This window comes from Macaca fascicularis, chromosome 14, assembly GCF_037993035.2.
Source record: "Macaca fascicularis isolate 582-1 chromosome 14, T2T-MFA8v1.1".
In the NCBI taxonomy this organism is placed as follows: domain Eukaryota; kingdom Metazoa; phylum Chordata; class Mammalia; order Primates; family Cercopithecidae; genus Macaca; species Macaca fascicularis.
In genome coordinates, this window is record NC_088388.1 from 34,068,828 (window position 1) to 34,089,697 (window position 20,870).

At 33.8% G+C, this 20,870-nt stretch overlaps 1 protein-coding gene across 18 annotated transcripts in view; it reads left to right on the forward strand.

Moving 5' to 3' along the window:
* Positions 1–20,870, forward strand: part of IMMP1L (inner mitochondrial membrane peptidase subunit 1) — an 83,332-nt gene that overhangs the window by 12,009 nt on the left and 50,453 nt on the right. For 3 of the 18 annotated variants that reach the window (XR_012423356.1, XM_065528349.1, XM_074014006.1), the window contains exon 2: positions 3,711–3,807. The exons of 1 other annotated variant lie outside the window; for it this stretch is intronic. Coding sequence is in view for 5 of the 17 variants with exons in the window: in XM_065528341.1 (XP_065384413.1) it covers positions 19,635–19,716 (82 nt within the window). In the remaining 12 variants the exon portion in view is untranslated. Of the gene's footprint in view, positions 1–3,710; positions 3,808–8,881; positions 9,000–19,454; positions 19,717–20,870 lie in introns of all 18 variants that reach the window. 14 more of the 18 variants (XM_065528341.1, XM_074014003.1, XM_065528347.1 and 11 more) reach the window with 10 other exon arrangements.

Genomic DNA, 20,870 nt, shown 5'->3' on the forward strand with positions numbered 1-20,870 from the left:
ATGTATTTAATACCCTGATAAACCCATTATAAGGTTGAAAATCATAAGTGAAACCACTACTAAGTCAGGGACCATCTGTGTGTATATATATAATATATAATACATATCTATAACATATACAATGTTATATAAGATTATCATATATAAGATTGTCATAGATTATATAACAGATGATATAATATATCTCATATAATATATGATTATATTATGTAATATATAAGATCATACATGATATCAGATATATGATATAACATCATATATACGCATATGAAATTGTACAGATTATATAATGTAGTATATGTAGGATTATCTATTATAATATATGATTATCATATATCAGATTACATATTTAAATTATAACATATAAGATAACATATTTATAATACACACACACACACACACGCATCACAGTTTGTTTATCCATTCATCTGTTGATAGACCCTTAGGTTGTTTCTACCTTTGGCTATTGTAAATTGTGCTACACTGAACATTGGCATGGAATTACCTGTTTGAATATCTGTTTTCATTTCCTTTGGGTATATACCATACAGTAGAATTATTGGATTATATGAAAATTCTATTACTAACTTTTCAAGGTATCACCAAACTGTTTTCCAGATTGGCTGTACCATTTTGCATTCCCACCAGGAGTGCGGAAGGGTTACAATTTCACCACATCCTTACCAACATTTGTTATTTTCTGTTTTTTTGATAATAGTCATCCTAATGCATATGATGTGATATCTTATTGTGGTTTTGATGTGCATTTCCCTAATGACTAGGGATGTTTAACATCTTTTCATGTGCTTATTGGCCATTCGTATACTTTGTCTGGAGAGATGTCTTTTGAAAACCTTTACCGGTTTTGAATTGAGTAATGGCTTTGTTTTGTTTTTTGGGGGGTTTTGAGTTATAGGAGTTCTTTATATATTCTAGACTTTGACCTTTAATTAGATGTATGATATGCAAATACTTTCTCCTTGTGATAGTATTTTTTGATGCTCAAAAGTTTTTAATTTGAGTAAGTCCAGTTTATATATTTTTATTTCTTTTGTGGCCTGTGTTTTTGTTGCCATATCCAGCGAATCATGGCCAATCAAGAGTTGTATAGTTTTAGCTCTTCCATTTAGGTTTTTGATCTATTTTGAGTTAATTTTATATGGTGTAAGACAAAAAGTCCAACTACATTCTTCTTTATGTTGATACCTAGTTTTCTCAATACCATGTGTTGAAAAGACTGCCTTTTCCCCATTAAATGGTCTTGGCACGCTTGTCAAAAATCATTTGACCATTTATGTCAACATTATTTCTGTGCTCTTTGTTCTATTCCATTGGTCTATAGATCTGTCATTATACCAGTACCACATGTTTTTGCTTACTATAACTTTGTACTAAATTTTGACTCAGGGCTTACAATAATAATATCAACATTTGAAATCAGTGTGTGTAAGTCCTTTTGCCATGATTGTAAGTTTCCTGAGGCCTTCCCAGCCCTTCAGAACTGTAAGTCAACTAAACCTCTTTTCTTTATAAATTACGCAGTCTCAGGCTGTTCTTTGTGCATGCCCAAGACTAGCATGAGAATGGAATAATACAGTAATTTGGTACTCAGGGAGTGGGGCACTGCTATACGGATACCCGACAACGTGGAAGTGACTTTGGAACTGGGTAACAGGCAGAGGTTGGAACAATTTCGAGGGCTCAGAAGACAGGAAAATGTAGGAAAGTTTGGAACTTCCTAGAGACTTGGAAGGCTCAGAAGACAGGAAGATGTGGGAAAGTTTGGAACTTCCTGGAGACTTGTTGAATGGCTTTGACCAAAATGCTGATAGTGATATGGACAATGAAGTCAATGGCTGAGGTGGTCTTAGATGGAGATGAGCAACTTATTAGGAATTGGAGCAAAGGTAACTCTGCTGTGCTTTAGCAAAGAGACTGATGGCATTTTGCCACTACCCTGGAGATCTGTGGAACTTTGAACTTGAAAGAGATGATTTAGGATATCTGGTGGAAGAAATTTCTAAGTGGTAAAGTATTAAAGAGGAAACGGAGCATAAAAGTTTGGAAAATTTGGGCTGGGCGCGGTGGCTCACGCCTGTAATCCCAGCACTTTGGGAGGCCAAGGTAGGTGGATGTCGAGGTCAGGAGATTGAGACCATCCTGGCTAACTCGATGAAACCCTGTCTCTACTAAAAATACAAAAAATTAGCCGGGTGTGGTGGTGGGCACCTGTAGTCCCAGCTGCTCAGGAGGCTGAGGCAGGAGAATGGCATGAGTAAATCCGGGAGGCAGAGCTTGCGGTGAGCCTAGATTGCACCACTGCACTCCAGTCTGGGGGACAGAGCAAGACTACGTCTCAAAAAAAAAAAATAAAATAAAAAGAAAGTTTGGAAAATTTGCAGCCTGACTATGTGATAGAAAAGAAAAACCCATTTTCTGGGGAGAAATTCAAGACAGCTACAGAAATTTGCATAAGTAACAAGGAGCCCAATGTTAATCACCAAGACAATGGGGAAAATGCCTCTAGGACGTGTCAGAGACCTTCATGGCAGCCCTTTCATCACAGGCCTCTAGAAGGAAAAAATGGTTTCCTGGGCAGGGCCCAGGGTTACCCCTGTTCTGTGCAGTCCTGGGGCATGGTGTCCTGCATCCCAGCTGTGTCAGCTCCAGCCATGACTTAAAGGGTCAAATGTACAGCTTGGGCCATTGCTTCAGAGGGTGCAAGCCCCAAGCCATGGTGGCTTCCATGTGGTGTTGGGCCTGTGGGTGCACAGAAGTCAATAATTGAGGTGTGGGAACCTCCTCCTAGATTTCTGAGGATATATGGAAATGCCTGGATGTCCAGGCAGAAGTCTGCTGCAGGGGTAGAGCACTCATGGAGAACCTCTGCTAGAGCAATGAGGAAGGGAAATGTGGAGTTGAAGCCCCCACACAGAGTCCCCACAGGCACAGCCTGGTGGAGCTGTGAGAAGTGGCCCATGGTCCTCCAGATCCCGGAATGGTAGATGCACTTACAACTTGCACTGTGCACCTGGAAAAGCTGCAGACACTCAAAGCCAGCCCATGAAAGCAGCCAGGAGGGGAGCTGTACCCTGCAAAGCCATAGAGGCGGAGTTGCCCAAGGCCTTGGGAGCCCACCTTTTGCATCAGTGTGACCTGGATGTGAGACATGGAGTCAAAGGAGATTATTTTGGAATGTTAAGGTTTAAAGTCTTCTCTATTGGATTGTGGACTTGCATGGGGCCCATAGCCCCTTTGTTTTGGGCAATTTCTCCCATTTGGAATGGGTGTAGTTACCCAATGCTTGTACCCCCATTGTATCTAGGAAGTAACTAATTTGCTTTTGATTTTGCAGGTTCTTAGGTGGAAGGGACTTGCCTTGTCTCAAATGAGACTTTGGACTTGGACTTTTGGGTTAATTCTGGAACGAGCTAAGATTTTAGGGAACTGTTGGAAAGGCATGATTGTGCTTTGAAATGTGAGGACATGAAATTTGGGCAGGGCTAGGGGTGTAATGATATGGGTTGATTATGCCCCCACCCATATGTCATCTTGAATTGTAGTTTCCATAATCCTCACATACCGTGCAAGGAAATTGGTAGGAGGTAATTGAATCATGGGGGTGGTTACTCCCATACTGTTCTTGTGATAGTGAGTGAGTTCTCCTGAGATCTGATGGTTTCATAAGGGGCTTTCCCCTCTTTGCTCAGCACTTCTCCTTCCTGCCACCATGTGAAGAAGGATGCATTTGCTGCTTCTTCCACCATGATTGTAAGTTTCCTGAAGCCTCCCAAGCCCTGCAGAACTGTGAGTCAATTAAACCTCTGTTCTTTATAAATTACCCAGTCTTGGGCAGTTCTTTATAGCAGCATGAAAATGGAGTAATACAATTATTTTAGCTTTTCAGGGTCCCTTAACATTTTTTATAGACAAACTACAGGTATGCATCATCTTATTTGTGCTTCACTGTATCGAGCTTTGAAGAACTGCATTTTTTACAAATTGAAGATTTGTGACAACCCTGCAATTAGCAAGTCTGTTGGTGCCATTTTTCCTGTGGTATACATGCTCACTTTGTGTGTCTGTGTCACATTTTGATAATTCTTGCAGTATTTCAAACTTTCTCTTCATTATTGTATCTGTGATGGTTATCTATGATCAGGATCTTTGATGTTGCTATTGTAATTGTTTTGAGGCACCAGAAACTGTGCCTATATAAGAATGTAAACTTAATCAGTAACTGTATGTGTGCTGACTGTTCTGTCAATCAGCTGTTTCCCCATCTCTCCTTCGCTGGCCTTCCAATTCACTCCCTATTCACTTCATTGTGTCACTGAGACATAACAATATTGAAATTAGGACAATTAACCATGCAGTGATTTTTAAAGTGGTCTTTAAGTGTTCAAGTGAAAGAAAGCATTGCATATTTGTCACTTTAAATCAAAAGCTAGAAATGATTGAGCTCACCAAGGAAGGCTTGTTGAAAGCTGAGACAGGCCAAGAGGTAGGCCTCTTGCCAAACAGTTAAGCTATGAATGCAATAGGAAAAGTTCATAAACTCATGAATGATAAGAAAGAGAAACGACCTTATTGCTGATGCAGAGAAAGTTTTAGTTGTCTTAATGGATCAAACCAGCCACAGTGTTCCTTCAAGTCAAAGCCTAATCCAGAGTAAGATCCTGTTTCTTTTCAATTCTATGAATGCTCAGAGAGGTGAGGAAGCAGTAGAAGAACATTTGAAAGATAGCAGATTGAAAGCCTAATCCAGAGTAAGATCCTGTTTCTTTTCAATTCTATGAAGGCTGAGAGAGGTGAGGAAGCTACAGAAGAACATTTGAAAGATTTGTGTTAATGAGGTTTAAGGAAAGAAGCCATAACATAAGTGTTGGCGAGCTGCAGGGAGTTACCTGTATCTAGCAAAGATAGTTGATATAGGTGTGTACACGAAGTAACACATTTTCAATGTAGATTAAACAGCCTTCTGTTGGAAGCAGATGCTATCTAGGACTTTTCGTAGCTGGAGAGAAGTCAATGCCTGGCTTTGAAGCTTCACAGGACAGACTCACTCTCCTAAGGGGATAATGGCAACTGGTGACTTTAAGTTGAAGCCAGTGCTCATTTACCATTATGAAAATCCCAAGACCCTTAAGAATTATACTAAATCTACTCTGCCTGTTCTTTATAGACAGAACAGCAAAGCCTGGGTGACAGCACATGTGTTTGTAGCATGGTTTACTGAATATTTTAAAATGTGTGGGTCTCCCATGTATATCTAGAGGATCTCTGCCATTATAAGGGAATTCTTCAAAGATCCTTCCTGGATAACCTCATCTCTTTTCCTAGCTTCTGCTGAAAAGATTGATTGGACCTATTTGTCACATACCTAATCTCTTCAGAAAAGGTTTTTCAGCCACATCCTTGGCCCTTCTCCAGAGCTTGCTTTTAGCATCTTTTACAATTTAAATAGGTTAAGAAATCTCCAAATCATAGGTTTTTCTTTGCTTAACAATTTCTTCCTCAATTTATCTCTTTTCCCTCACATTTTACTATAAGCAGCCCGGAGAAAACAGTCTACGCCTTTAACACTTTGGAAATCTCCTCAGCTACGTATTCAAATTAATTGCTTACCAAATTCTCCTTTTTGCTGCATAGTAGAACCCATTTCAGCCAAGTTTTCTGCCACTTTACAACAAGGACTGCTTTTTCTTTACTTTCCAATATGATGTTTCCAATACCATTTCCTTCTTGAGATTTCATCAGAAACCTTTTTAATGTTCCTATTTCTGTCAACATTCTGTTGATAATATATGTATTCTTTAAGGTGATAGAAGTTTTCTTTACCTCTTGTCTTCCTTCTGAGCCCTCAGCAGAGTTTTCTTAAGATTTCTTTTTCTACCAAAAATTTCTTCAAGGCAAGCTAGGCTTTTTCTGTTTTTCTGTTTTTAGGTATCTATTACAGCAACACTCCAGTTTTTGGTATGAAAATCTATGTTCTCTAAAATTACCATAACAAATGAACAAAAACTTGGTGACTTAACACACAAAGATTAATTGTCTCACAATTTTGGAGGTCAAAAATATGAAGTCAGGTTGTCAGCAGGGCCATGTTTATTATGAAAACTCTAGGGGGGCATTCTTCTTTGCTTCTACAGCTTCTGGTGGCATTTTATTCCTTGCCCTGAGGCAGTGTAACTCTAGGCTGACTTCATTTTCATGTTGTTCTTTTCTCTGTGTCTTCCTGTGTCCTTTTCTGTCTCTAATGAGGACATTCTCATTGGATTTAGGACCCTTTCTAATCTAGTATGATCTCACATTGGTCCTTAATTACATCTGCAAAGACCCTTTTTCCAGATAAGGTCATGTTCTGAGGTTCCAGGTGAACATGAATTTGGGCAGGGGAGGAAGGAAGGGGGAACATGTCTCAACTCACTATAGTCTCTTTCTAGGTAATTATATTATAAATGGTGTTGTATAATCTATGTACAAATATTAAAAAATTTCAAAGCTTGTGAATAATTATTATGACATTATTTTACAACCTACTAATACCTTTAATGTTTATGTTAGAGAGTGCTGAACAGGAAAATCACTTTTCTTCTCAGACTTTATAATATATATTAGAAGTAGGGGGTTTAATGTACCGCTTTTTGTTTTGTTTTGTTTTTTTTAACTGGAGTCTCGCTCTGTCACCAGGCTGGAGTGCAATGGTATGATCTCGGCTCACTGCAACCTCCGCCTCCTGGGTTCAAGTGATTCTTTTACCTCAGCCTCCCGAGTAGCTGGGATTACAGGTGCACCCCACCATGCCTGACTAATTTTTGTATTCTTAGTAGAGACAGGGTTTCACCATGTTGCCAGGATGATCTTGATCTCTTGACCTCGTGATCCACCCTCCTCGGCCTCCCAAAGTGCTGGGATTACAGGCATGTGCCTTTGCTTTTAATGTGGATATTGTACATTACATGCCCACATGTATATGAATAAATAGCTCTAAAGTTCTGTTGATTTAGAGAAGTTGGTTACTCAATATTTATTCACATCAATGTAGTAAGATCCTAAATTATCTCTTTATTAGAATAGTGGTTGTCTCCAATTTTTTGGAATGATTGTGTGAGATTAGATTTCCTTGAAATTTTTGCATGTTTCAAGATCAAATTTAAAAACATTTAGCAAGTTCTTAAATAACTCAGAGGAAAAATTTTTATGAATAACAAATATAATTTAAGTGTATTTAGTTGTGTCTTCCAATTATGTGAGATTGTTAAGATTTTTAAGATCAAGCATGGTGCTTGTAAGTGGATGAAATGATATATTTAAACAGACTATTGTTACAGGAGAAAACTAATTTTTAAAGGTACCAGGATAAAAGAAAAAAAAAAAGTGGTAGTGTCATAAAGAGAGGAGATTGAATTAAAAATTTGGATTGTTACAGAAATGCATTACAAAAGAGGAGGAAGATAGATTGGCAGAAATGAAGAATTATCAGAAAAGTGAAATGTGTAAAAGCGAAGGCAAGAGATAAGACTAAGGAAAGCAAAAAGATGATAAGTAATGCAACTAATAGTTTACTGCTAACGGGTAGAAGATTAATATATCAGAGTTTCTTTCAGCTTCAGTCAAATTGATGGTAATTATTAGAGTGAAACCATATTCTTTATATCATTTGCCCAAGGCAAACTGCTTATGTCATTTTGTTAGAAAATAGGAACCATTTTACATATTAAATTTCAAGTAAATGTTATATTATTTGTATATTAATAATATGTTGATACGTGATATTGTATATTTAGATATATGCAATTATGTGTATTTAAAAGTGAATATGCATATATTGTTTTAAAGGCAAAAATTTGTTTTTTATGGTAGACACTGAAAAGTCACACACAAACTCACACAAAGCAAACTTTAACATTCCAAATAAAACTAAAAATTTTTGGCTGGGCTCGGTGGCTCACGCCTGTAATCCCAGCACTTTGGGAGGCCGAGGCGGGCAGATCACGAGGTCAGGAAATCAAGAGCATCCTGGCTAACACGGTGAAACCCCATCTCTACTAAAAATACAAAAAAATTAGCTGGGCGTGGTGGTGGGCGCCTGTAGTCTCAGTTACCCGGGAGGCTGAGGCGAGAGAATGGCCTGAACCTGGGAGGCGGAACTTGCAGTGAGCTGAGATCGTGCCCCAGCACTCCAGCCTGGGCGACATAGCGAGACTCTGTCTCAAAAAAAAATATATATATAAAATAAATAAAAAATGAAACTTTTTTTCTTAATTATAAAAACTGAGATAGAATTATTATAGTTGACTATGAGGCCAGTTTTGACATCCAAGTCAGTATCAAACGTATTGTTTTGCCTTTGTCATATTATAACTGATCACGAGGGTTTTTTTACTGTATCACACACATTCCTCATATTCAGTACATATCTAGTTTAGTCTTATGTCACTAGTATTGTATTCTGCTTTTCTACTGCTTTTTTATTCTTAAAATTAACCTCAGGTATTCATGCTGACCTATAGAAGTTAATGTTTGCATCCTGTCTGTATCTGAGTCTAGAAGAGTTTAATGAACTGTCGATGGTTGCCCTGTCAACTCATTTAACTCTTGGACCATAGTTCTTTCTAGGTTGATCTCATATAATCTATTAGCTATTATGTTCTTCTTTGAACTGAATTCTCTGATGGATAAAGGACTTTAATATTCTCTGTTTTTTTAAGTCATTTTTTCCAAAAGCGTGATCAAATTCCTGAATTCAAGATCTCATGGATCCATTAAGAGGAAGATGCACCTTTACAACTGTCATTCAGTCATAGTATATACTACTAATTCAACTCAATGTGGTTGAAAAAAGCCTTCTCTAAATAATTTTGATTTCCTGCTTTAGGATTCCTGAAATCATGGATCACCTACCTGTGCTTTGAGACATGTTTTAATTTTTTTTTTTTTTTCTGGAAGCCCTGCAACTTCCCTAAAAATTGAATGAATTATAGGACAGACCTATGGTAAGTGGGCTTTCTCCTCCTTTTTCTTCTGTCGGTTTCATGTACAACTTAGCTCTTATGACTGTTGTAATGCTGCTCCCTGCTGGACACAATGTAATTTTGTAAAGTTGGCACGTAATAGATGGGCAAATAACTGGTTAGTTGGACCCACTAAGGAGAGGAATCCTTGGCTGCATTCACAAAAACCAATAGTATGCAACGAAAGCAACTATTATAAAGGTGCTATACCATTGCCATCATGTTGATACCTGAAGCCTGATGAAAGTACTGATAGTCTTGTTTCAAAATTTCATTGTCTGCTTCCTGTTGAGCGGCATCTAAAAGTTGGAATAACTGAACACACTGAAGGATGCTTCTAGGTGGTGAACCTTTGAGGATTTTGTAAATTGTGTGGTGTTTTTTTTTTTTTGTAATGTAAGTTAGTTTACTGGTATTATTATATGTTCTGTAATCATTTCCATTCCCTATACTTTTGTTTTTCCAAAGAAAATATATAAAACTGCCCCAGTATAATTTACGTTAGACATTGTATATCTATGTTATAATCCAGCTATCATGTTTTCTAGTACTCACAGTGTGGTTTTCATCTGTATTGTCTGTGACTTGCCTATCATGGACCTTCATGTTGTATGCATACACAAGTGCTCCCAAAATTATTTTAAAATGTGTGAAGGTTAAAAGTGTGTTTCTTCCTACTTCAGGACTAAACTATTGTGTTTTTTGAAATGCAGCATGCCTCAAATTATTACCTGAATATCATTTGGAATTTTTTTTTAAATGAGCATGCATTTTCTTGAAAAGAGTGACAGACAGAAATAACATGGAGCTGCTAAGCCAAGATCTAGCAGGATAACTGATCTTGTATTATTTAAAGGCCTGGTATTATTTTGTAGCTATTAAATAAGCCTCTGAAATCCACTTTTAATTAGGATTGTGGAGAATTAGGCATAGTAACTTGTTTCTTCATTATTAAAATATTGCATTAAAAATTAGAAATGTAATTCAAGGAAACTGTTGACAGCAGAAAGGAATCCTTCCTTTTTATAAAAATATATTAGTATTATTTTAGAAAGTATATAATTATAACTTTTTATTGTAAAATATAATGATACAGGAACATAAATATATAATACAATGAATAATTATAAATTAAATATTTAGCAAGCATCTTTGTAATTAATAGAGTATTACTGGCACCCCAGAAACTCTTGATATACTTTCTTTTCTTTAGAGGTAACCAGTATCATGACTTTAATGGTAATTATTTATACAATTTCGAATATAATTTTGTCACTTTACATGTATTCCTAAGCAGTATGTTTACTTTTTTTTTTTTTTGCCTCTTTTTAATCTTTATGGAATCGTGTATTCTTTCTTCCTTCACTCAGCATTATATTTTGAAGAGTTATCCATGTAGTTATGTGTAGTTTTATTTCATTCATTTTTGTTGTTATGTATTATCCCTTTGAATTAAATGTGCCAGAATTTATTCATTCTTTCTGCTGTTGGTAGATCATTGAGTTGTTTCTAGTATTTGATGACATTGCTGAGAATGTGTTTTAAAGAATATCCTGGTTACATATCATGTATACATTTCTTTATATCCTGACAGTAACAGTATTAAATGTTGGGGAAGATTCTAAAATGATTATCATTTCTTTTATTGTAGGCCTTACATATATAGTAAAGTGACATACAGTTCGAGATAGTTTAAATATAGAATACATACAGATAGATCTAGTTATACTATTGATGTAGATACAGGACCTAATGTAGTAACTCTTTGTTTCATTTTGTTAGCACACTCATTCTATTTAGTAATATGTCATGCCTTCTATAACTCCTTCACTTTACTGATGAAGAAACTAAGGACTAGAGAGATTGAGTCACTTGAACAAGGCCATTTAGCAAATTGGAGCTAGAAACTAGACTAACCTGTCTACTTTGGCAGTTACAACTTAAAGTAAAATGAAATCAGGACATTTTCTTGAGTGTTCCAGTCATTTAAGTGAAAATATGCCTAAATAGCTTGCAGAAAAAATCAGATATTCTTTTGGTTCTTAACTAAGAACTGGATTAGCATAGAAAGTCGCAAGTCTATCGCAAGGAGAGGTCATTACAAAAAAAAAAAAAAAAAAAAAACGGGAAAAAAAAGTTGCGCATCTAAAGCCCCCATAATGTTACTGCACTTTATCACAGTTCATCTTCTAAAGGGCAACCACTGTATATTCTGATTTTAACTGAGACGTTTTACTTTGAGTACTTCATTCATTAGAAAAACGTACGTCTTTGTTCTCTTAAACAGAACACATTTTAAGGCTTTTTTTAATGGCTCTGAGTTGTTACTGTGAACATCAGTCATTTTACAGAATTAAAGTTATTTCCTCAGAATTGTATGCTGTGTTGGACTGTTTTCTTCTAAATTATCCTAGCCTGATAAGCTTTTTTGTCCTTAGAGCTACTGTGATGTGTTTTCTCATTTGTTTTGTTTTCTTTTACATTTCTTAGGTGATTCTTGCTTTTTGTTGTCAATGCCTTCTGTTTGACTCATATTTAAAATCAACGCATTTGCCTAACATTATGTATTACTTAGGTGAAGGCTTAAGTACGGTTCTGTCACATCTGCTGACTATAAGAGCAGAGAATGTGTGCTAGCATTTTAAAATTCATTTTGGTATCAGCAACTAGTCTAGCCACTTTGTTTTTACAGGATATTGAGATAACCTCAGACTGATTTCTGTCTGACTGACTGATTTCTGCCTAATATATATGCAGCATAGGGTGCGTATCCTTATTTGGGGAATAAATATGATCATTTACATGTTTTCCAGCAGAACAGTTGTGGCTTATTGAAACGGATTTACTCAAGGATGACTTCAAATAGGAAGTCCAGTGGACTTAGTGTTTGTTTTCCAATTATTAAATATTTGACAGGATAGACATTGAAATAAAAATAATACATTAGATGATATTACCTGTTAAAAATGGCAGTCATAAAGGTTAAATCACCTTTGAAATTATGGCTTTAACAAATGTAGAAGTAACACAGATTTGACTTCATGAAAACATTTAAGTGGTTTAGGAAAACGTTCATTTAGAAGTAAAATGCATTTGACTTCTTATCCATTTATAAATTATTGAATGTGAATTTTTAAAAAGACTGGAGTAGGGAGTATACTTGTTTTTGGAGCACAGGAGATATTGGAAAGACAAATAGTTGCTATCCCAGCACATTTAGGCATTAATATGCTGATTTGCTGAGTTTGTATGAGGTTTGTTTTTTAATTTGAAAATTTATTTGCTTTTTTAAACTTACTAAGTCAGCAAATTTTACACTTGCATCTGGGAAAAAAAATAAACCGAGAGCTTTATGTAGTTTATTGCAATGAGCACGTCTTTGGAAATTGCCTTATGAACAAAGTATTTTAGAGGCCCGAAGAGAGGAATAGCTTTTTTTCAGGATAAATCTGAGATGCATATGTTGTGGAAGTGCAAAATGATGCAACTCCTGTGGAATGCAAATTGACAATTTCTAGAAAAAAACCAATGCATTTACCTCATCTCAGTTCCAATTTTGGGAATTCATTACAGAAATTTTGGTGTGTACTTACAAAATAACATATGTATCGGAATTTTCATTATAACTTTGTGTGTGGTAGCAAAAGATTGGAAATTCCTTAGTGTCTATTGGCAATGTGTTGGTTAAATGAACTATGATGTAACTATACAATGAAATACTCTACAGCTGTTAAAAAAAGTGGATTTTTTTCTATATGAAAATTTGGAAAGTTTTTCACATACCGTTATTTGGAAAAAGCAGAATTCAAAACAATGTACAGTAAAGTGTGTTTTGTGTAAATTGGGAGGGGAATAAAACCATATATTCATATTTGCTTATATTTACATAACAAAATCTGTAAGTTTATACAAAATTTAAATCTTTGTGGGGATGAAGAAAATAGGGAAGATGGGACTTTTACTATATATATATATATCTTTTAGAGTAGTTTTAACTTTTGAATATGTTAATATGTTACTAGTTGAAAATAGTTTTATTTGTAAATCAAATGAGAGTGAAAGAAAAGAGTAACCCTACTATTTTTACTGTAAAATTAGCTATTTTTATTCTGTTTTTCCTAGAGCCTGGCAGATGGTAAGCGGTAAATAAATAAATATTTGTTATACAAATTAAACATAAACTATAATAATCTTTGGATGATCTTTCCTGGCTTATCTCTTAAAGCATCTTTTCAATATAAGAAAAAAAGTATTATAAATAATATATTGATTCTAGTATGGAAATAAGGGAAATATTTAATTGGGAGATATGAGATGTATAGTTTATTATCAGATTATCATGAAGCTTTAGTGTGTATGGTATTGATATTAAAGAGTAAATTATATTTTAATTTCTCTGAAAAATTAAAATGAAAGTTTTCAAGGAAGTGCTATTAAATTAAGTAATACACATTCATGATTAACAAACTAAAGCTTATGAAATTTAGGAGGAAGAGTGAAAACGGCAAGCATGTATTCTGTATACTGCTTTCTGTACCACTTTAGTTTCCCACATATAAGGGCAAATCTTCAGTCCTGAGACTACTTTAAAAGCTGTGTTACAAGAGCAGTATCAGTTACTTCTAACACGAAGACTAGATATCTCTGAATACATGATTGGGTTCAGGGGAAGATAATAGGGTGAATGATTCTTATAAATGTCTTCCATTTATAAGCATCTAGGAAGTTAACTATGTAGTTGAAAATTTGGTTATTCAGATATATATGGTAAGAACCCTCAGTTTTCTCCCTCGGATTGTATACATGTCAGTTCCTAAATTTCTTATGACTAGGATTTTCACTATCTTTGTACATCTGTGTATTTTTATGTAAAAGTGACTTTAAAGAAAGCTACACGTACAGAAAAGTGCACACATTGTGAGTGGATAGCCTAATGAATTTTTCGTAAACCAAATACACCCATGTAACCAGCACACAGATAAGGTAAAAGAACATTATCAGCACTCCAGAAGACACCTTCGTGTACCCTTCCAGTCACTGTGTCCCCTCCCCAACAAGGATAATCACTGCCTTGAATTTTAATAGCAAAGATTCATTTTTCTTGTTTTTGTATTATATATAGAAAATTATACAGTATAATTTTTTGTGTCTGGTTTCCTTTGTTCAACATTGTGTCTTAAGATTTATCCACATAGTTGTAGTTTGTTTTTATTGCTGCATGTAGTTGTGAATATATAACTATTATTTATCCATTCTATTGTTAGTGGACATTTGCGTGGTTTCTATATAATGCTTTTATGAACATTCTAATACATATTTCTTGAGTTATATATCTACACATTTCTTTTAGTGATATATCTAGGAGCAAAATTACCGGGTCAGCAGTATGTATATGTTCAGCTTTAAGTAACAATGGTGAACAGTTTTCTAAAATGTTTGTATCAGGTATATTTATAGTATGCGAGAGAGTTCTAGTTGCTCCACATGTTTCCAACACTCTTTTTTTCCCCCCATCTTTTTCATTTTTCCAATTCTGGTGGGTGCAAAGTAGTAAACCGTAATGATTTAACTTTAAATTTCCCCGATTAATGAAGTTGAGTACTTTTTCATATGTATATGGGCTGTTTGGTTATTTTCTTCTGTGAAGTTCCTGTTCACTTCTTTGGCCTACTTTTCTGTTAGCCTATCTGTCATTTCCTTTGATTTGTGGGAGTTCTTTGTATATTCAAAATATGAGTCCTTCATTGGCTATAGGTATTGCAACTATTTCTTCCTATGAGGTTTGTCTTTTTACTCTCTTAATAGTGCTTTTAATGAACAGAAGTTTATGTCTTTAAAGTAGTCTAGTTCATCATTTATGTTTAGTGCTTTTTAATTCTTGTTTAAGAAATATTTATCTACTTCAAGAATGTTTTATCTTCTTAGTTTTTCTTTAAAAATATTTTTGCTTTACCTTTTAGATTTAAAATTTCAGTCTGTATTTACATATTGTGGAGTTTTGCAGTACTTTTGGACTCAGTCTGTATCTGGAGACAAAAATGAGGTGGACTTAGGCCAATGACCGTAATTATGTACTTTCTACAAAATACTCCCTTAAGAAAACAGTGTGTTTATTCATGTTCACCTTATATGCAGTTTTAATGTACTATTTAGTTTGCCTTTAAGGAGTCTACTAGAGTATTAAGGGAGGAATTTTGGGGTGAAGAGGTAAATGTTATGATTTTTAATATTTTAAACAATAGTATTCATAAATATGTTTATTCATGAAATACACAATTTTGTAAAGTATTCACAGACACAATCCCTGTTACTTCATTTGGGCATCATCTTTAAAGCTTAGGATTTTAAATATACCTTTTTTTTAATTGCGGTAAAAATTAGGTTTTAACTTTTGTCACCAAATAAAAATAAAATGCTAGCTATTTGAAAATTATTTTTATAAACTTCTTTTAAATTTTAAGTAAGATTTCTTGTGGAAGTTATGAACATTTATGAGGTCTTCAGTTATTCTTTTTATTGTTCAAAAATGCTTTCACTATATGTTCTGACTATGAGCTATAATGTTGTAGAAAAGTGTTTTTGCATACCCTAATATTTTTGTTTTTTTCTTGTCCATAATGTATATTATTAACTTCATAATTATTATATTACTTAATTTTATATTTATATTTCCTAATGAAAGTAATTGCCTATTTAAAAGTGTTTTTTTGTCTCCCATTACAGTGCCGAAATTCAAGGTGATTGTAATAACTCTTCACTGAGCATTTAGATATTTTTCACTTGTCAATTGCATTTTTTAGTTTAAAGCATCAAATTAAGTATTATTTTATCCTGGCTTTTATTTTAATTCATGCATTTAAAAACTGAAATTCAGATAAGAGATAGTTTGAAAATAAATTCAGTATATTATTTATGAGTGGAGCAACACATTAGCATTGGGTTCACAATAGATCATATCGCTTTATTCCATCTTACAAGCTTAGCAGCACAAACAGAATAATCAACATATTATTTGGCTGTCATCTGCTGAACAGAAACCAGAGATCACAAGGAGGTTTTCCCTAGCTGTGGTGATGGCCTTTTTGTTCCAAGCCCCCATCTGGGAGGGCCATGGTGTGTTATCATATGGAACGCGGGGTTTTCTGTAATCTGCTTAGCTGCACTGCAGTTTGAATCTTCATTCCATGTTTGTGTAATTTATAATTTTAATGAGACCATGGCTCTTGTGGGCTTTGAAATATATTAAAAGCTCTTTTGTGCATATGCTTTTGTTCTTGCTTAATAGGCTCAGTGTATTTAAAACTGATGAATTTTTATTCATGAATTTGGATGTCTGGAGATTAACTCAGACTGAATATCATTGCACTCATCTATTGATGGTTAGAAAGTTTTTTTGTTATTGTTATTATTTTGCTTTTGTGTGTGTGTATGTGCAATGTCTATGTGATACTTGTAACCAGAAAAGGAATAAACCTCATAGTTGTAAAAGGCAAAAAATAAGTAGCATGACTAGGTCATAAAAAATTGATTTAAATTTTATTCATCTTATTTATTGATACTCACATTTCAATTTCATCTTTAGCCTCAGTATTACAGATAAATATTATGAGGGAATAATTATGAAAAAGCAACTTTTAAAATGGGTTAGTACCTTAAGAACATGTTTATATTCAAATCATATTCCATTGTGTGACAAAGGTAGACTTTGTGTTTTAATTGTATAATATCAGTTGTCATTCTAAATGAATAATTACATTTCTTGAATTAAATTATTTTCCGTTTTACTTATTTCTATAAAACCCTTTTTAGTAAAGGATTTTTAAAAGAATTTCACTGATATGATGAAAAGACTAATAGAAAAGCCACCTACGAATAATTTATAATGTTGATCTTTTTATTTTGTGAATATTCTGAAGTATACTAAATGCCTCAAATCTCTGTAGTTACTACTTAAATGTACTTTAAAAATTTGAATATAACCAATTACAATAACAACGTAGAAAAAAGTTCATGCCTTTCTAGATCCAAACATGTTTTTTGAAGTTGCTATCTTTTGAGATCGATGAGGGAGTAACATAGACCTCACTAGTCTTTTATGAAATTGCTCAAGAGACAATTTTTTAAAAAACCTAAATTTACTGGACTAAAGCATTTGTAACTACATCACATCATTCTTTTTTTACACATTGATGGTCAGCAATTTGGCAGGTCTTCTCTTCTCCCACCCCCATCCTTAAACTGAAAATATGAAGTAGAAGCTAAAATGATAGGATTTCATACTTTCTTTTCTAAGCTTATCTACCAGATTTGACACTGGAATGTTCTTCCATAATTAACCCTCTGCTTCAGTATTTTTGTTAGTTGCACCATTTCATTTGGCTAAGGAACATATTATTGAAAATATAAGACCTGCTAAAGTGGTGCTGTCCATTAGAAATATAATATGAATCACATAATCAACTATGACCAAAATATTTTCAATATGTAATCAATATAAACATTAACAAAATACTTTCCCTTTTTTGTATTAAGTCTTCAAAGTCCAGTGTGTGTTTAATACTTACAGTACATCTCAATTTGGACTAGTCATCTTTCAAGTGGCCTCATAAGGCTAGTGGCTACCTTATTGAACAGTATAGTTCTAAAGTATTACACAACTGTAACAAAATATCATAACAAAAATATGTACTTTATACATTTCTCATTATTTTTCTAGTAATATCCTAGTCAAGGTAACCAAAGAATATTCATGTGCTATGTAGTTGAAATTACATAAAGTTTTTTATAGCACTGATACCATTGGCTGATATCTTTCTCTGTGATACATAAAATCTGATTGTGTCACCTGACTGCTGAGTACCTATCAGACATTGTACAGATATGTTTAAAGAGATTGTAATGATGAGGTGATAATGACTAATGTAATAAATGTGGAGTGTTCCTCAAAAATTGTAGGCAAATCAAACTTGTCAAGTAAGCCATATTGTGAGTATACCAAGGAGCTTAGTTTTACAAGAATTCTATGGCAAATCTTAGTACTTTTTTTTTTATATATATAAAACTTACAACGTCTTCTCTTCACATCCTTAGATTTATTCTGGACAGATTTTTGTGTAAATGTATATGAATCTCTCTTTTCATATAAATTTGCTTAGATAAGCTGGTATAGCTGTAAATGTCATGGGTGGAAGAAGCTGATTATAAAATATTTTCTAAATTTCTCTAGAATCCTACACATTTAAAATGTTCTGTACATATTTAAATGTAAGGAGAGATTTCTTCACTGATAACTATTTTAAAAACATATTGTTAAGAATTATAAATCCTTGAATTATAATAGATTTGAATTGATTCAAATATTTTAAAGTACAGTTATAAAATGATGAAGGAAATTCATGTAAAATACTGTAGGCATACATATTTTATTTAAAATGGTCATATATAATTGACCTTGCTCAAGTATGACTTAGAGAAAACTATATTTATGAAATCTCTGAGTTTTTCACATTTTCTAAATTTTGAGGGCTATGACCTAATTTTATGTAATATAATTTTTAGCTATTAGCCAATGCCTGCTGTAATCTTGGACTCACTCACGTTTTTATTGACTACTCCCTGTGACTCCTGCATTTAAAGTGTTGGCACAAAATGTTAAACTATTCTTTAAACAATACCTCTAGTTTCTTGGAGATGATAAATCCGTCCATTGATTTCCTAATTTTATTATGTACACAGTCAATTGTAATCCAAGATTATAGCAAACAAGATGTTAATTTCTAGACATAATCTATGTACATTTCAATTACAGAGCATGATTGTTATAGAAGCACAGAATAAAAAGGAATAACATTTGTGCTATCCTCACAGGAGCTGTCAATAAAAGATGTAATAGGGGATTTAGAAATCTGGAAATGGCCAACTAATTTATGTGAATCTATTTTATTTCAGCTAGAAAGACCAAGCTCTTTTTCGTCTGCACTGCATATTGCAGAGCACAGGCTGTCTATACAAAACCAGGCGGCTGCATATGGATAGTCCCTTGATATCATTCACTTGCTGTGTAATCTTATTATGCAAAGTTCTAATCTTCACCTAGAATGAATGCCTCTGGGTCAGAATATAGTCATATCAGGGTTTTTGAGGTCATGTTTTGTGATCCTTAGCTTATTCTTCTAAGTAGTGCTGGGATTTAAAGGGTATTCCCCAGATACTAGCAGAGATAGACAGCAGAACCTGCTGCCTTTTTGGAAGACAAGACCAACATGAGGTCCCTGGTAGGATTAAACTTGATTTGTAGCTGTAGGATTTTTTAACAGATGTATTATTGGACAGGGAATAGGGGGCCACCAGCACAGCAAAATTGAATCACGACTGACATTCTCAGGGAGTTTGCTGCCTGCTAAAACAGCAGCTGCATGTGGATTTGACTTCTTTCAGGTGAAGCGACTTCCAGTCATTTGGAAAGGATGGGATGAAAAGGAACCTTGGTGATAATTTTGATGTCTGCAAGATTTAGTACCAGTGTAATGGGATTATCGGTAACACCTTCACTGCAGAAAAAGCCACCTGGTGCTATAACTGGCAGCAACTGAGAACTAATCCTTTCCCATCTCTTGGATGTCATTCATGAAGCTCAAAGCTATTTCTACCCTGCTAACTGTGATTAATTTTATAAACAACAACAACAACAAAAAATCAGGTGATCAAGGCAAAGAATATGCTTTTTATAGTATGTAACCTTATTTTAAGCTATATGACTTAAAATTATGCAAGACACATACAAACTGTAAGCTATATGATCCAAAATTTATTAAGCTATTGAAATAGAAAAGTTGATTAATGATGTCTTGGTTTTTTTAGTTGAAGGACATAAATTATTTACTATTGGTAACAATTCATATTTGAGATCATATATTAATTTAAGTAGTTTTATATTCCTTTGGCCATAGAGCCACTATGAAATTAATCAAAATGTCTAGCTGTAAGGAATTGAAATAATTTGTTTTGTCATATGTTTTACCTGTTTTTGATGCTTCAGTTGCTATTGATGCAATGTTTTTGGATAAATGTTTTGAATAAAACATAATTTGAAATATATAGACACCTATATTTTTTGTAATGAAGGTATTGCTAGCTGAAACTGCTGATGAAAGGGCTTTTGGTGAAAGTATATGATTTTAATATATAAAAGTATAGAGTAAATAGGAATACTGAATGACGTATTTTTTAAAATCAGTGATTCTTAGGTAACTTTTCCTTTAGATGGAGATTTAGTTGTTTGCTTAAAACTTGGGTGTTAGTTAATTGATTTTTTTAGCTTTTATTTCATCTAAAAACTTTATCAAATACTTTGGTTAGAGGTGTTAATTATTTTAATATTTTTCTCTAACACGATCCAATATAAACTGAGAGAAAATGAAGTGAAATTATCCCATCAGTCACCCAAACAGTATGCAACGTAACTGCCAAGACTAGAAAAGATAATTAGTGTTGTCAGTGTTATGATCTTAGAGTACTTAATTTAAAAATATTTATTCATAGAACTTGATTTTTATCTCATAGCTTTTTTGTTTAGTAGCTTTATCTTTTAAAAAATAAATTATACAGCCTCAGTCTAAACTTTAACATTTTAACTAAATTAGGTGACTAAAGTATTTTCTTGAAATTATAAAAATATTTAAAATATAACCAATATTATACCTGATGTACACCATTAATGTACTACCACCTCTGTTTGTGTGTGGTACCTTTTATTATTTTCCATATAAGGTCTTTACTAGAAAAGTCAGCAAATATAATGAATTTATACAGAGTTCTTGGGTTTGGTTTAACCGGTTCCAAGCTATTGTATTT